At 37.9% G+C, this 16,805-nt stretch overlaps 1 protein-coding gene across 3 annotated transcripts in view; it reads right to left on the bottom strand.

Annotated features, from left to right (window-relative positions):
- Nucleotides 1–16,805, bottom strand: part of LOC115925184 — a 66,409-nt gene that overhangs the window by 37,674 nt on the left and 11,930 nt on the right. For all 3 annotated transcript variants that reach the window (XM_030988633.1, XM_030988634.1, XM_030988635.1), the window contains exons 2-3: nt 14,350–14,552; nt 2,352–2,613 (exon numbers count right to left, since the gene is read on the bottom strand). In XM_030988633.1, coding sequence (XP_030844493.1) covers nt 2,352–2,613; nt 14,350–14,395 — 308 coding nt within the window. In that variant the 5' untranslated portion in view covers nt 14,396–14,552. The remainder of the gene's footprint in view (nt 1–2,351; nt 2,614–14,349; nt 14,553–16,805) is intronic.

Raw genomic sequence — 16,805 nt, 5'->3', positions numbered from 1 at the left:
ATCATCATCATCTTCATCATTAGTTGAGTCGTACTTTTATTATCATAACAATGAGGGGAAAAAAATTGTAGACCTGCTATAAACTACACATGGACATGGTACCGTACGGGTTGGTTTGCAAGGTGGCTAAATGGACTTGGGACGAGTTTGCCGTCTCCCCGATATATATTGCATGCTGAAAGCTAGCACACGCAGCCCATATAGGCAGGGCGGTGTGCATATCTTTCGATGGTAGCTACATGTGTGTGCAGTGGTCGTGGCTGAGGCGCGGATGATATTTCCGTGCGCTCAAAAGTTAACCACCGGGCCGAGGCCCGGGAAGTATCGCGATCATTACCGCTAAAACACTCGCATATGCATAATGCATGTGTTAATACATAGGCATGTCCAGAAATCGGGGAATCCGTAATTTTTGAAGGGGTTTCCGTGCTTCCGTAATTGCCGTTGATTTCCGTACCAATTACGGAAAATCCGTACTAGTTGGCAGCCCTGCTTATGGATTCCTTTTAATAATATCACATGCTTAAATGAGAAACCATTTTCAAGGGAAACAAAAAATGTGTTTTTTGTAGACAGGTGTTCACTAAAGCATATAATTGACTGTAATTTGAATAACTTTTTCTTACCTGTTATCAATAGAATGATTGTGACACTATGGCTTATTCTAGATAGGCTTTATATCTTCTTAGAACTCCATTGATCAATCTCTATGACACTAAGCCTGGTCAATGAACAAAGTTCTGAGGAGATATAAACTACAGTCAAACCCGCTTTAGTGACCATCTGTATAGAAAGACCACCTGTCTACAAAGACCACCATTTTTGTTTCCCTTGAAAATGGTTTCTCATTGAAACCGCCTGCCTATAAAGACCACTTTTCTTGTCTCCCTTTGGGTGGTCTTTATAGACAGGTTTCACTGTATATCAATCAAGAATAAACCATATCAACCAAATCATTTCATAAATGAGGTAAAATAAATAGATACCTGTATATTCCAACTTTATATGACACAGTGAGTTATGATCGTTTGGAGCCATAAGTGCATTAACTCTGTGTAAGAACACACCCATCTAGCTCCAAACAGATGACATTTCGATGGAAACCATCGTCCTGACCATTAAAACGCGATACACGTTTTGAAACGATGATGAACATTCTGGGAATCTGGCCAAAGGTGTGCAAATCAATGGAAGAACCTTGAAGAAACTCTCAAGTGGAAACTGAATAATTGATCAAAACCAATCAATTTCATCATCTGATGAACTTTAAGATATATAGGCCTTCGTATTGAAGGGTTCCTCAGCTGTCTTCAATTGATCTGATTAAAGGTACAGATCAGCGAAAAAAAAACAATTTGTGTACAGCCTGTAGGTATATCAAAAAATCTATTAAAAATACAGGAAATTTTCATTGGCTAGGGCAATCATGACTGGAAAAAAATGTAGTTTAGGCTTGTATCAAGCTTAACGTTAGTAGGCAAGCTTTAGCTTGTTTGAAGCTTAAACGTTAGTAGGCAAGTCAGATATTATTCTTTCCCAGTTTATTGCTGTCTACTACTTCAAGATTGCCAAATAATATTTACCCAGCCTTCTACAGTTTGAATGTTACAGAGTATTTAGAAATGAAAGAATGACAATAAAAAATCCTGCACACAGAACCCAATTTAGGTTAAGATTGCGGCACTTTATATTACTACAGTTAATATTATTGTCTTCATATTAGCTATATTTAAGCTTTATACACCTTTCTTGGCTTCCTACATGTACTTGCATCCTTTTCTATGTTAAAAGCTAGCACATGGTAACCCTGTACGACTGGATTCTGTGTGCATACATTTTTTGTTGTTCATACTACTTATCCATTATCTTATAAAACGGCTGTTTTTTTTTCTTCCTTTCCCTTTTTTTTCTTTCTTTCTTATTCTTCTTTCTTTCTTCCTTTTATCTTTATTTCTTTCTATCCTTTTTTTCTTCTCATTCTTTCTGTCATTATGTCTTTTCCTTCTAAAGACTTGTCCTTCTTTCTTTCATTCAGGTTTTATTTTCTTATTAAAGACTTTCTTTTAATTTCATACAAACATTACTACAGGTATACTATAGATACACAAATCACTTTGACCTGTGGAATGACATGTCGGATTAACTGGTAACATTCCATTTAACACAAGATTTTTCTATAAACAAACCATCTGTTTTTTCTTTTAGTTCATCTACACCCACATTTAATGTAGCTGTGCAAAAGTCACCTGCAATGGTACAGTGACTTACATGTACACAGTTCTAATACTACAAACAATCACAAATCTTCTTAATACTTGTATTTCTTTACCACAATAACAACATCGCCTTACCTTAAACTTGATTGGTGTACGAACACCGGTGACTGGGTCCTCCCACCGTTCTTCGCCCCCCTCTCTCCTAACGAGGCCGAACGATTTAAGATCGGCCATTTCTGCTCCTGGTCCGAGTTCCTGAAGCCCGTGGTCCCCTCGTCATCGTCGTAGTCCGGCTTGGACCCCCCGAAGCAGTAACACATTCCACAGAAAAAAGTGGCTAGGACTAGGACTACCAGAGAGGCCGTTGAGGTGAGTAAGGTGACGACTTGGTGAATGACTGTTGGTAGAAGAAAAATCAAACAGAAGGATTTGATTAAGATTATGACTAAGTGGATGATATAAACAGGAAGATTGGATAAAAGACTACAAGGCCCGTCTCCATCAGCTCGATTTTACCGATTTTACCAAACAACCGCTATTTTCAGACTTGGACATCATCCCGAAGCCCTATTAAATTGCGATTTCACCAGACCGATACGCTCATCACAAAGTAGCTTGGACTAGGCGCAAATTAGCCCACCATTTCCCAAATACATGTAGGGGGATATTTTTTAACAAGACCAATATTTCTTGGGATATTTTCTCTACCAAATGTCCTGCTTATTGCAACAGCAGACTGATGAAGACGCAAATCAACTGGCTAATTTGTGACCGGGATAGTCAAAATAGCCGGTTATTTGGCAAACTCGAGCTGATGAGGACAAGCCTTATGACTACATGTAGTTGAATGACTTTGGATAGACTAAATAAAAACAAAAGATTTGTTAAAGACTACCGGGTATCACTTCATAGTGATTGATTAAGGATCGAAACAAGTAAAAGAAAATAAAAGAATTGAAAGACTATGACTTGACAAATGAATGTTGATATAAATTAAGATTACATGTATAAAGGAAATGAAATTTGATAAACGTTACGCAGTTAATTACTCTCGATTAAAACAAATACAAAAATGAAGAACCAAATATGACTGAGTACAGTATGAAAGAGAAACCAATTATAACAGGAAGTTTAGTAGTCATTTCAAATAATGACAAGTTTAATCATGATAACTATTTACATGTAATTGTTTGCTAATAATCATATAAAAAAGAAAAGGGAACAAATAATAATACTTCAATTCAAAACACCCTCAAAAGGCTCTTGTTGCTGCTGCTGCCCCGGCTGTCGTTGTTGTTTTATTTTGTTCATTTTTACTAATTTTAAGATTAATAGGAAAATACATGTACTTTATGTTCTGAAATCAAGTTACCCGACAAAGCACTACTACACACAAAGACACACTACATGCCAACCATGTAGGAATATTTAATGTCCTTCATAATTATAATTATTGTCCTTCATATTTATTATTATAATTTTTTAAAACACTGTAGAAAACAGGGAATCATACAGGTATCTAAAACAGTTGGTGTAATCCCCCAATACGGTAACCATGACTTAATTCATAATCAATGATTTAATTTCTGGTAATCTAACTCCATAACGATGGCTCACAATATATCCTCTGTTTGGAGCCTGAAGGGCATTAACTGATACATTTTTAATAAATTAATATATAGTTTAATAACGCATTTCTGGCTATAAAGAATTGACATTGTTCTAGAAACCCGATTCCATGAATGATTTATCGATTTCTCACTTTCTCCCGAGATGCGCATTAATTAAAATTTATGGTCAATAAAAAATGAGTAAATGCAGAACGCAATAAGGTGGAACGGTCAGTATCTATGGCAGTAAGACTCGCTTTGGTTGAAAATCAATTGTACAAATATCGGCTACAATTTTGCATTTAATATAGAATGATGCACAGTTTAATAATGATATCGGCCACTCATGTATGTACAGTACATGCATTGTTTGGGCAGCTATGCAATCGACTACAACTAAGATCTTTAAATAATTCAATTGCAATTTGATTGTATTTGTAAATTCTACATTTGAACAGGTGTACTGAAACAACAATACTGCAAAGTTTACAAAGGCTAATTTTACTTAAATTTTATTGGAGATATTTACATAGGCATATAGTTAACAACTTAAATTTCATACCTTATACATGTACTGGTAAATCAAGTTTTATAATTGTTTAAGTACATGTGTATGTGAACAATTTATTTGTCCCAATTTATGTTTCCGCTTTCTTGAGAATAGTGCATTAAAGCCCAACTGTACTACTTGTAGCTACTTGCTCCCTCTATGCAATAAAGCGGTGACTATTGGTCCCCCATGGTCCCCTTTTTCTTATGTTAATTGAGAGCTGAGTTGATGAGATTGTCAGTGACCACACTGGTCTAATCCCCCTGGCCAAACTAGTGCAGACAGGCTTTAAAGAGATTGGGTAAATTTGCCTCAGATTCTTAAAAAAGTCCTGGATTCACCGGTAGCTCATGCTGCACTCATAATTATAAACCTCTAGGTCAGTCAGGCACCCCATGACATACATGTAAGAGGGCCAACAGTAGATTCTTAATGGGTGTGTGCAGAAGATGCCCCTGTCAGGCCTCTGTCATTATTAAGCCCTGACATTAAACTTGCTCATGAAAATGCAATGTTGCTCCCGTATAATCAATCATGGTATCCCATCAAACGAAAAAATCTACTGCTACAAATTGATGTCCTTGATATCTTTTTACAGGCCTTTCTCTCCCAAAGGAACATCATCCTATGTTCATTTAGTTCGGTTCCAAGGTTTAATCCATTCATTGTCTTTTGCGAAAACCGGATATTGTACATTTAACGTTTTCCCTTATGTGTGAAAGTCCCATAGTAGCATGATCTGATGTACATGTACTGTACTGTAGCTGGCAGAGTGCACAAATTAGTGCACAAAAAAGAGAGAAATATTTGTATTGGGTATGGAGATTTGTTACGTCTTTTTCTTTCTCCATAGAAATCACAGAAATCAGACATAACATGAACCGAACGAAAAATCCAACCTAAAATCCAGTAACCCGAGTCATAGTACATGTAGGATCCCTCGTTCATCTAATCATAGTAGCAGTGGTCCATTCTCTAAGATACATGTAGGTTAACTCTGCACCACCATATAGAGCCCCCTTTTGTCTCCCCCCCCCCCCCCCCCCCTTATCCCAAGACTTTAGACTTTAGAGAACCTGCCCAAAGACCTTCCTAGACCTATCAAAAAACTAAACCACAGACCTATAAATCTGATCAGTAACCCTTCATTTCCTAATTACCGGTAGGGACATGTTTACATTCTCCACCTCAGTGTAGCCACCTCACGGGCCCCCATAAAGGTACTTTGTCCCATTTGCAGGCCCAAAAAATGAAAAAGTTAAATTCCAACTGCATTTGAAAGATAATACTAATTTAGAACTTCCCTACAAAAGGTGGGGCTTGAAAATGTCTTCAAGTGGGAAAATAATGACTATTAGTTGTCAAATCGACTTTAGGGCTATAGAGCCCAAAAGTAATAGTCTTGATTTTCAGACAATTGTACCGAATGGTCATACGTTTTATGCTGCGCAAAGATTCAATCAGTTTAATCTTGGCCATCACAAGAAGTGGGTTATTGATGTAGACAAATGCTCATGTACCCTTTACAACTCTTTTCATGTTACCAAAGAAGAAAAAAAGCCAGTCCGTCACTCAATAGTGTCTGGCAGTGAAGTCTAGCAAGTAAACGGGTTTTGTTGCATAATTTGAATATGAGGACACTGCTGACGTTTAAATTTCACAGATAGGACATATACATGTATGACATATTCATAATTCCTGCAAAGTTCTACAGAATTTGAGGTTGGCTGCAAAAGGGACATAGTACCTTTAAGACTCTGGGAACCTGTACTACATGTATGCTATTATCAAAAAAATAAATCACAGACCTATAAAGCAATCACAAAACCTTACCTAAAACCAAATTGATGGAGAAAAATATCCGATCAGTATCCCTTCATTTTCTAATTAGGGACATGTTTAGATTCTCCACCTCAACGGTAGCCACCTCACGGGCCCCTTGGACTTTGAGGTACTGTCCGATGAATTAATAACTAATATTCCCATCTCCTTCACACCCACACACCAGAGTATAGGTACTCCCAGGAAATGGTTCCAGGCATCATGAATAATGATCGCCATGCCAACGATGATAGTTCCATTATCGGCGCTACGGGCTATCCTTGAGATACAATGGAGGGAAACATGTTTGAAATGATGCACAGTCTAACTTTAGGCATGCGATGGATGGATGTCGCAGAATTGATTTCAAATTGATCAGATTTGAGGCAAGGTTCAATCCACCCCCATCCTCCCCCCCCCCCACAAAAAAAAAATTGTGTAGAGTTTCATGTCATTTTTTAATTCAAAAGACACTTGAGATAATGTAGTCTAACTTTAGACACTATAGAAATGTCCAAGGACAAAATTCAAACTTAACAGTTTCACTTTAGGCACTACTGTATTAAAATGACCAAGGACGAAATTCAAACTAAACAGTTTCACTTTAGGCACTACTGTAATGTCCGAGGACGAAATTCAAACTGAACTGAACAGATTTCAAGCTTTTAGAAAAGGAAAACACAGGCTATATTTAACTAGGCTATACTTGAAATAGATTGAAATACGAGCTTGGAAAAATGCAGTCCAACTTCAGGCATTCATGTAATGTTGCAGGATTAAAAAATAACATTGATTAGATTAGAGGCAAGGTTCAGCCTCCCCCCCCCCCCCCCCCAAACAACAACAAAAATTGTCTGGAGTTTAAAGGTACATGTACATGTATAACACACAAACTAACAAGAAAAAAGAAAACAACTACAAACTATCCTTGAGTAGACTAGAGGGGTACAAATAGTGTACATACACATGTAGGTGGGTGAGAGATCAGGAGGGGAGAGAGAACATTCATGGCAGAAGGAAATGAAATGCATGAACAAATATTTGGACTGGTTAAGATGGAGAAAAAGATGGAGAAAAAGAGAGAGAAAAAAAAGAGAGAGAGGGAGAGAGAGAGAGAGAGAGAGAGAGAGGGGAAGGGGAGATTGTGAGGTAATTATGTGTTGGATAGGGAGGAGGGGAGAGAAACACCAATGAATGGTGTAAATGTAGGAGACACAAAGTGTCACAGAAAGGGGGAGAGAGAATGGGGGAGAGAGAAAGAGAGAAGAGAGAGAAAGAGAGAAGGAGAGAGAGAAAGAGAGAAAGAGAGAGAGAGAGATATAGAGAGAGAGATAGAGAATATGGAGAGAGAAAAAAGAGGGGCAGGGGTAGAGGGGTAGAGAGGGAAAGAGGGAGGGAAAGAGGGAGGGAGGAAGGGGGAGGAAGGGAGAGGAAGGGGGAAGAGGGGAGGAAGGGGAGGAAGGAGGAGGAAGGGGAGGAAGGGGAAGGAAGGGGAAGGAGGAAGGAGGAGGAAGAGGAAGGAGGAGGTAGAGGAAGGAGGAAGAGGAAGGGGGAAGAATTGGGGGAAGAATTGGGGGAGGAATTGGGGAGGAAGGGGAGGAATGGGGGTGGAAGGAGGAGGAGGAGGAAGGAGGGGGAGGGGGAGGAATTGGGAAAGGAATTTTGGGAGGAATGGGGGAGGAAGGGGGAGGAAGAGGAGGAAGGGGGAGAAATAGGAGAAATAGGAGGAAGGGGAGGGTTATAGGGGGAAGAGAACATGTACATGTATGTATGGTAAACAAGAAAGGCATTCAAAACTCTCTCCAGTTTCCAACACAGAATGGAATATCAACTGTACTGGTTTAAAAAAACAAACGCAGCAATTAAAAAAGGCCCACGTATGTCTCCGTCTCGCTTACATCCCCCCGTAATCCATTCCATCAATAATTGATCCACAATCTAACATCAAATGGACATCCATCCAATCCAAGCGTGGCAAATTGTCTACATAAAATAGTGCTCTTAGTTCTCAATAATTCAGTCACTGCAACATTTGACATCATTGGCCCTTGACGGTGATTCATCAAAAGTCACGCGATCACAAGGTCTGGGCGGTGTTTCATTAACTAAAATTGATTTTGATTTTTCAACAAAAAACAAACAAAAAAATTCAATTTTAAGGCCAATCAGTTATAGCTTAAAATTGATACTTGTGTGCTGTTTCATCAATTCAATTTTAAGCATTTTTTGGATGTTACAGGCCCTAAAATTGAAATCAAATTTAGGCCCTCAAATTAAAAGCTTGATAAAACACCCCCCCCCCCCCCCAGAACCTTAGACAAAATCAGTGACAGCGAAAGTCCTAAGCAAAACCAGAAACTTTGGCAACTTTACAAGCAGTTAAGGATTTTCGAATGCTGTTTATTATAAACAATTGAAGTACAACTAACACAAAAAATCTAATGTTGCCATAAAAGATAAGTACATCTGTACTTTGTGAACATACATGTATGTTCATGAACAGTAACTAAAAAAAAAACTCTGAGTCTGAACATGTACATGTATACGGTACATGTACATTAATGTGTCCCTATAAACACATGAAGAAATTGGTGTGACTCATGGAAGTTTATTGCCATGATCCCTGTCGTCTCCACTTTTGCAGTACACATTTAATCCACTTTGATATAATTATGTACATGTATACACCTGTACATGTATGTGCAAGCTTCAAAGCTTAAAGCAAGCACTGAGGACTACAGTGTACAGTGTATGACCTGGTTACGAACCTTCAAATTACACGGACTGTACCCATGGCAACAATATAAAACAAAATTCATGCTTACCTGAAAGACTCCTATTAAAATAAACAGTTACACATACAGTGTAATTTCAAAGGAACAAGCAAAGATTTTCTGTCCACTCATAAATTCCATTTTGACTAATATTGCTTTCATTTCCATTACCACAGCATGTGTTTTGTTTCGAGTATTTCACAAGTTTGGGCTTTTGGTATTTAAGTTGAAAGGTCAATTCAATTCAATTCAAGGTCAATGTAAATGTCCCACATGTGAGAACAGGAAATATTTACAGTATAACGGAACTTGACAAGTTAATATAATCATAATAATCTGGTCACGGAACTTCTTGCTTTTAACAGATCATAAATACACTTGTGCATGTACATACTGTATACATGTTTCACTTTCAATGCTGTATGGTTATAGCGCGGCCCGTGCTTGCATCTAGTACGTGTTGTAATCTTTTCCTCAAAAGTAATAAAGGAAAATATGGAACAAGCAGACCAGGGAAAATTTTGATGAAAATCTGATCAAGACAAGGGTATTGTTATGAAGTTTTTCTTGATGGAAATTACATGTACATGTATTAAACTCTGTGTTCACCTTCCTAGCATATCTCCACTAAAAAAACTATATATTCTTACATTTCTGCAAGAAATATTTTGTTACACTTGTACCAAGGTGAATCCAGACATAATGGATGAACAACAAAATAAATTAAAACAAAGTTATATGAATTCTTACAACAAATTCACATTGTTGACCATTTATAAGTTGACTTCAATAGATTTGAATTTGCGACCTTTCAAGTTTCACCAAAATGCCAACGAAAAAGTTGACACAAATCATTCCTTTATAGTTTAGGGCTATTAAACTCTCCTTTCTGTCAAAATATCATAAACCATGCAAGCGCCGTAATTACAATATACAATGGGCATGTAATGTAATACTATACTGTACATGTACATTTAAATCCTTCATAAAATGTATTTCTATCCCTACTTTCGATTTCATTTCCTCCAAATTTCCATTGATCCTTCCTCCTCCGAGTATCTGCCACGATTTTGCACGGCTCATTTTGTCCGTCTATAGCCAAAAGGGCGTTCTTTTACATCATTTTTAATACACAGAGTTACACACTGTACGTGCATTTAATACCTTCTGGCTCCAAACAGACGATTATATGTCCCAGGCTCCGACTGCGGCCTTGAAGTTTATTTATTCAGCGTTAGATGTCGCGAGGAGATCTCTCTCATTTCCGATTTCAGAATTAGATATTGAAGATTGATATGAAGAGAGGGAACTTTCCCAAAATTGGACAAACGTATTCTCTCTCGTTCATTCAAAAAGCCAATTCCCCTGCTCAGAACTTCATTTCGACTCATGTATGAAATCATTAAAGGGAAAATCCACCCTGGTACCAATTTATTTTCTCAATAAAAGCATATCAACAACTGAAGAAGATCAAAGAACTTCATATAAAGGATATTTGAAACTTGTGATTTGCCATGTACAGACATGTAAAAATTGTCACCTACATACTGTACAACTGATAATATGACATAGTACAGTGCAGTACACACTCCTATCATGTTGGAGCAGAGCATTCTTAATTTTGTTGTTGGTGGTGTTGAGGTTGTTGTTGTTGTTGTTGTTGTTGTTGTTGTTGTTGTTGTTGTTGCTGTTGGTGATGTTGTCGTTGTTGACATTATTGTTGTTTTGTTTGCTTGGTTTTGTTTGATTTTGTCTTTTCTATCAAAAAGAAAATAAAGGATTTCTGTGGGTATCCTGGGGGTTGTTTCACAAGACTTAGGGCGCGTTCATGCTTGATTTTGACGGCCAGAATCAGGCATCTGTTACGCGTTTAGTTTAAAACACGGTTGCGTCTTAGCTCACTTTTGTAGAATCACCGAAAAACGGCGATCACGATCGCCGATCGTAAACTCACAAAAATATGCGTTTACAATTTGTAAACGCGTTTAAATGGGGTCAACGCACTGACCTCTAGTGGGTCTACGTAGCATGCACAGTGAAGGTTTGCGAATCCAGCTGGAAGACCAATTAAGGCCACACACTGAGAATTGCCTGGGGGAGCCAGAGAAGTAAGCATGAACACTACATCGTGGAACTGCGATCACGATGAGCGTTTACGATGAGCGTTTCAGATCGCTCATTCTGCCTTCAAAATTTAAGCATGAACGCAGCCTAAGAATGACTTTAAAGGTAAAGACCAGTATTGGCAACGCCCCAATTTCAAAAAATGAAATGGAAGCTCTCATTACCAATCATGTGAAAGAATATGTTTTGACTAATACATGATGATAAAAAATGTGCCGGGAAACCGCCTACTAATTCATATATTTGGTAAATTTAATTCTCTCATGGTCTGGTGAGAGAGATAGGGTAGTCCCATATACATCTTTCTGTGTATAGTGCTTGTAACTTTACGAAGAATGGGCCAAATTTCTTATCATTTTGATGATTCCAGAACCTTGCAGATGCTAGATGCTAGATGATCAACCTTTTCTGATCGATTCCACAACGTTTCTTTCACAATGCAATCGCATGACCATTACTGGTCTTTACCTTTAAGTTGGACGCAACTATGGCAGACCATTCATGCCACTGTTTGCTCTCACCGTTTACTGGCATTGGTCTCTCAATGGACGTACAAATCATGGTCACAAATCTACAGAATTTATATTTGTTGATAATTCATTATTGAAGAAAAAGATATAATCTACAGATCATAATGGTGATAGCAAACAGTGGCATGAATGGCCTGCCATAGTTAATTCGATCTTAGCCTTTGTGAAACACTTCCCAGGTGTATTTACATGTACATGTACAGCAGTACAAGAGAGCTAGGGACCTAACAAAATGTCCAATGTTTGTTCTTTTTTCTGTTAATTTCAAACACATTTATAGGCCCAATGTCTGTATATTACAGTACATGTACATGTACATGTATACTGTACAGTACTTGTGACAAGACAGAAAGGAAAAGAAAACTAATTTATATCATAATCAAATAGGGACTACACAAAATTATCTTGAGCGCAGAGGTAATTCGCTCAGCCCATTCAACGCAACTCATACACTGTAAGGCCTGTCTTCATCAGCTTGAGTTTGCCAAAGTTTCACCAGACCGATACGCTCATCACAAACTAGCTCGGACAATGGCGAATTAGCCCCTTATTTCCCAAATAGCTGGATATTTCAGAGACAAGAACAAGATTTCTCTGGCTATTTTCTAAACCAAATATCCCGCTAATTACAACTGTGGGCTGATAAGGACCCAAATTAACGGGATAGTTAACATAGCGGGTTATTTGGCATACTCGAGCTGATGAAAACAGGCCTAGATGTATAGTGAACGACCATGTAAAGTGACAAAAAGAAAGGTGGTAATCAAGTTTCCACAGGCCAATGCTTCTTCCCCTGACTGCACTGTATTGTTGGTTTATGAATGGAGTAATCTATCCTTTGTAGTAAGTCGTTTAAGTGCTGCACACAGCTCCATTTTTACCAAATGCCCTACAGGCCTACTGTACTGTACATGTAGCATAGACAAATGAATTGAGTACATTACACGTCAGAACTCGATTAACTCTTCTATTTAATACTTCCACGTGAACATTTTTATAGTCATTCATGAAAGGGTGAAATCCCATGCTCGAAGCATCTCATGTACCAGTCAAGTGAAACAGACTAAATTATGCTTCTCCTATAGAGGATTCCAAACTATTTCTTGTATCAAGAATCGCATTTTTATAAGGAATTCTTGTGAATGAAAACAAAATATTTTCACTAAATCCGTATCAGATTACTCTGTCACCATCCTGTTTACCGGGTACCCAAACTCACAATGTATTGTGAAATTTGGTCTCCTGGAGTTTATGTGGAGAAGGTACCGTAATAAACGGTGTATTAACCACACTTTTTTGCCGCTGAAAAAAAAATCAAAATCGGGGGTGCGGTTTATACACAGGTACAAAAACAGGTATGCCCCTCCATCTGGCGCTATGCCTGGCAATGTCTCCCAGCTCAGTAATCGGTGTGTTGACTCACCACTCGTAAACTAGAACACTCAAATTTGTCTGTCATCTTGGTTTGAAAGTAATCTTTCTGATAGATCTCAATACACCTGTATGTACATGTAGTTTATAATAATAATTCCCCAATTTTTCTTCTATTATATGGTGTACCACAAGGTTCTATCCTAGGTCCTCTACTGTTTTTCAATTTAAATTAATGATCTGACACATTCAACTGCACCTCACAGTTAAATGAAAGGCCTTCCTGCATGGGTTTTTTTTTTAAAAGAGGGGTGCGGTTAATCCACGAGGGCGGTTTATACACCGTTAATTACGGTACATGTACTGGAGGGAAGTACTGGATATGCCAGCAATCAGAGAGAATTGGTGCTGGAACATGAAGGTTCATTAACATAAATCGCTTGAGCAGGGGAGCAGGGGGGCAGGGGGGCAGGGGATCATTCTAACTGAAAAATTGTGGTGAAAAACTTCAAGACATACCATTGCATGTTTCTTGAAGTGTGGTTACAGGTAAATAGGGGATTGGCCTTGACAGGCCAATGGCCTTTGTTGATCCCTTGCACCCATCACCCTTCATCCTTCTTTCATAGTGCCATGTACATACAATGTACATGTATTATTGATTTGTTTGAATATCTTCTGATGTGTTTTGAAAGAGATGTGAAATAAAATTGAATTGAATTGAAATGTTTGCCTTCTTTCACCCGGTCAACTTTGGGAATATACTGGCACAGTGGCAGAGTATTTTCATTTTATTTTGTTTGTGCCGGCAGGATAGAAGGGGGGAGGAGGGGGCAGATGCAAGCTAGGGGGTACTTACATGTATGACTACCAGTTACCCATTCCCCTTCTTCTTACATGTATGTTGTTGTTGTTCTGGTGTGTGTGTGTGTTTTTTGTTTTTTTGTTGTTGTTTTTTTTTTTGGGGGGGGGGGGCAGTGAGCAGTGGATGAAGAAGGAGGAAGGGGTCATTCTGACTACCTAATTCTGACTAGAGAAACCATAGAATATAAAGAGTAAAGTTCAAAATACTCCTTTTCAGGGGTGTTTAGTGGGCACTAACAAAAAAAAGGTTTTTTGTTTTCCCCTCAACCACGTCCCCCTTGAGTAAAAAAAAAGAAGCGGATTTGCGGGGAAAAAATAGCATCTAACAACATTCCCCCCTTTCGAGTAAGAAAATTGAGAAAAAAATAGGGCAAAATAGGGAAGAATAGAGAAAATAAGGGGGGAATCAGGAAAAAATCAGGAAAAATAAAAAAGAATCGGAAAACCAATTTAAATCGGTTTTTATCAGGCATGCTTTTTAATCCTTACCTTCTTGTTCGCCTCCTTCCACCCTGCCACCTTCCGGGACGTACATCTTGGCTGGATTTTCGTCTTCACACCCACCACGTCTCCTGTGTGTGTCAAGCAATTATTGATGAGCGCCTAATCCTTATTCATCACACAATCCTCATTGGTGCGCCTATCACAGGAGTCGAGCCCAAGGCTTCATGGCGCAGGATGGTGCAGTCGAGCTGGATTGGAAAGTGAGAAATATTGAGTAATTAACTTCAAGGATTGATTAGAAATGTACATGTACATGTACACATGTATGCAAATAATGTTACCCCTTTGTAGATAATCTACTAGACATGTAGATTTATTTGGATTGCATTTTATTTTTAAAAAAACTTAAGTATTACATACAGTACATCTGGGCTCTACTCTAATTCACTGTTTTAATTTGTCCATCAGTGACAAGTACAGTTTAGGTCAAAATTATAATCACTCAATATTAAATCAAAGGTAAAACCTCATCCAAAGTTCAAGCACATTCACTAAATAACGTTGAAATCAAAATATCTCTCATGATAAGAATTCTTTTAGAATTTCTAAATATGTTTTGAAAGAAATGTTCTTTCTCTTCTTTGTCTGTTTTTTTTTCTTTCATATCAAGAAGTACACACTTAAATGGCAGGCTGAAAAAGCTGAAAAAGCCTCCTGAGACATACATGTAATAGTCTAAAGTTTTCTGAGAGTAGAAAGAAAAAAAATCTTTAAACCAATAAAAAAAAAAGGGTGTGCCGTTTGTGTTCTCCACAGGGAGGGTGTAGGGAGTCTGTCACTCCCACCTCCTTGATGTAAACCATTTTGCTTTCTTTGCACTCTGATAAAGTTTAACAATTGAACATACATGTACAAGTCAATTTTAATTAGAGGCTAATTGTAGAATAGTACCATGACTGTATGTGTACATAACCCCTAATACTGTAGTCTCTATACCAAAGACCCTACATGTAGTAGTATATTTGGGGAGAAACCCTTGATTTTAAATAGATATTGTAGATTTCAATGTATGTACAGTATACATTGTTCATGATATAATACCTAGAATCACAAAGTGGCTCGATCAGGAAGATTACTTGTATGGCATGTAAGGAATTAAAGAGTCTGAACTGTCAATGACTAACATCTCCTACAAGTGTACCATTGTATAAAGGCCAAATTATGTAAACAGGCTTCACAAAAACTACAAACATTTCGCCAGATATGAAATTTTAATTCAATTTTGATCCTATAAAAGAGGAGATTATGATATTTAAAACAAAAATCATCACAATGGGATGTTCCTAACCCATCAAAAAAAAGGAGCGTGTCCAGTTCTAAAGAATGTGACTTCGGGGAATAGGGGATTTACTATGATCTGTGGTCTAATGAAGCCCTCCTACTCACAAGGTATTGTACATGTAATAGGTGACAAAAGAAGGATTAGAACTCTATAATAAATTGTGTGAATGGAACACTAAATTGTTCCAGAACTTTGCACATCACATCCTGTTCTTCATTATGGAGAGGGGGGGGGGGGGTGACATGACATGCTTTGAATAGCAATTTCAATTGCTTTTGTCACCCTTGACCAGCAGATTGTATCCTTCGCTCTCTTTCTCTCTCTCTCTCCTCTCCACCTTTCTATTGCAGTTCGCATGTATTATGAAATTTCTATCTATTATCCGACTGTTAAACTCATTGTATGATTTCTGATTTGTCAAATAGATAATAATAATAATAATAATAATGTCTACATGTACATGTACATCAATCCAATAGCTCACTTTATTTTAAAGTTATAGGAGATCAAAATGAGCCCAAAAGCCAGGGTCCTACAAAAATAAAAAGTCAAATAATGTACCTGTAGGTCTACTAATACTGTAATTTAAGGTAACATTTTTAGATTTCATGGTGCTTTCAAATTTTGAAATTATATTCCAGTATAGTACTCGTAGGAAAAAGTACAAACCTAAAACCTGTATATTAAAGCCTTTAAAGGTACATTAATACCCAAGGGAGACAGAAAAAAGTGGCCTTTGTAGACAGGTAATACCATCATACTTCTTTCAAAAAGGAGACAAAATACATGGCCTTTATACAGAGGTGGTCACTGTTGTGGTACTATATGAACAACATCAATAGTTCATTGATGTGCGTAATGAGGCCGCGATTGGCGGAAGGATACATGAATAAAGCACTTTCAAGATGGCCACTTATACATGAACCTTGTCTACAGTGATCTCTTATTTATCCGTTCATCTGATCTTTCAACATGGTGGCAGCGGTCAAAAGAATTGCCATATCTATTACTATCGAACTGCAGATCACATAGGGCAAGCAATAATCTTGAATGACTTATGAAAGATTGATAAGGGACGGTTTTTGAACTGCCGACAATCACACTGCACAGCCAGCAGAGTAAACTCACAGCCGCGTCTCCAATATGACTTTGTCGGCGT

Source organism: Strongylocentrotus purpuratus, unplaced genomic scaffold (assembly GCF_000002235.5).
Source record: "Strongylocentrotus purpuratus isolate Spur 01 unplaced genomic scaffold, Spur_5.0 spur5_scaffold_17, whole genome shotgun sequence".
Taxonomy (NCBI): Eukaryota; Metazoa; Echinodermata; class Echinoidea; order Camarodonta; family Strongylocentrotidae; genus Strongylocentrotus; species Strongylocentrotus purpuratus.
The sequence above is the reverse complement of the archived record's forward strand: the minus strand, read 5'-3'. Positions and strand labels throughout refer to the sequence as shown.